General features: G+C 32.2%; 1 protein-coding gene across 1 annotated transcript in view; it reads left to right on the top strand.

Moving 5' to 3' along the window:
- Positions 1 to 1,406, top strand: part of LOC100637519 (NADPH oxidase 5-like) — a 21,816-nt gene that overhangs the window by 2,193 nt on the left and 18,217 nt on the right. The window contains exons 3-4 of the mRNA XM_020003139.1: positions 130 to 291; positions 1,109 to 1,318. Of these exons, the coding sequence (XP_019858698.1) occupies positions 130 to 291; positions 1,109 to 1,318 (372 nt within the window). The remainder of the gene's footprint in view (positions 1 to 129; positions 292 to 1,108; positions 1,319 to 1,406) is intronic.

Below are 1,406 nucleotides of genomic sequence, written 5' to 3'. Positions count from 1 at the left end.
GACTGTACAGTAAACCTAGCTTAAGTGTTTAATTTATCAGTTTTCTTAACGTATGTAAAGTTTGAAGTAATTTAATTTAAAATTCTCATTTAATTTATTATTATTATTATTATTATTATTATTATTATTATAGATAGTTTCCCAAGGAGGTTAGGTACTCTAGTCCACAGGAGGTTCAGTTTTAAAGGAAGGGAAAAGATACAGTCACAGGATGAGAGACAACCATCAACACACACTATCAGGAAATACGGAGGAAAATATAAGTCATTCTTTTGTGACAGCAGATTTGAGGTACAATACAATACAATATTAATAGAAATATTGTACATGTACATGTAAGTAATTGAGTGTGCAATGAGTCTAATGTAGGAATTCATTTGGAGCTTTTTATGCATGACTGTTAAGCCATTACTTTTTACTGCATTAGAATGCCTTAAAATGTATCCAGCAATTAAAGTTACCATACAAAGCTGGTTTACAATATTACACTAGTCTTGATGTTACGTTGATGCTGGAATAAAATTTGGTTCTATTCCAGCAGAGAGCATGTGTCAAAAGGTCAAATCGCCCACGCTTTTGATTAAAAATTGATGGTACACTGACCTAGCATTATATTGTAAACTACAATGTATATACCGTATAGGGGTTATATTTCACTGGTAATAAATTTCGCGAATTTTGTGTTTTCATTAAATTTGCAAAATTAACTTCCACAAAAGAGGTGTGACACACTATGAAAAATGGCTGCAGAAGGTAGGATTCGTGAAAATTTATACCAACAAATGGCAAATCTGAACAAATTCGCGAAATTTTATAACAACAAAATAAAACCCCTATACGGTATTAAAAAATATATAGTAGATGATGTAGTAGTAAATATATAGTAGTAGATATATAGTCGAAGATGATGATACACTGTATTTAGAACACAAGCCAGAGCATTCTAAACCTACATGTATGCATCAAGAAGTCAAAATCTCCCACACAGTTAACAAAAATATGTTTTTAATGTATATTGTAAGATATAAACTGAACTTATAGATACATGTAGCTAGAAAGAATTTTATGATTATATTAATTACATGTACATGTGTATTCCTAATGCTAGGTACATATTGATGGTCCTTATGGTACCCCCTCCAGTGCTATATTCCAATCAGAACATGCTGTACTGATCAGCAGTGGTATTGGAGTGACTCCATTTGCCTCTATACTCCAGAGTATAATGAACAGGTTTAAACTGAGCAAACAAAAGTGTCCTCACTGCTCTCACTCATGGACTGGAGAAATACCATCAACCATACTGAACCTTAAGAAGGTACAGCATACTATGATACATTAATGATACTGATACTTATTGATGTCCTTATGCTGTGTAGAAAGTTTGAGTTGATTCCGACTTTATT

The sequence above is a fragment of the Amphimedon queenslandica genome, unplaced genomic scaffold (genome assembly GCF_000090795.2).
Source record: "Amphimedon queenslandica unplaced genomic scaffold, v1.1 AMPQUscaffold_12746, whole genome shotgun sequence".
NCBI lineage: Eukaryota > Metazoa > Porifera > Demospongiae > Haplosclerida > Niphatidae > Amphimedon > Amphimedon queenslandica.
The sequence above is the reverse complement of the archived record's forward strand: the minus strand, read 5'-3'. Positions and strand labels throughout refer to the sequence as shown.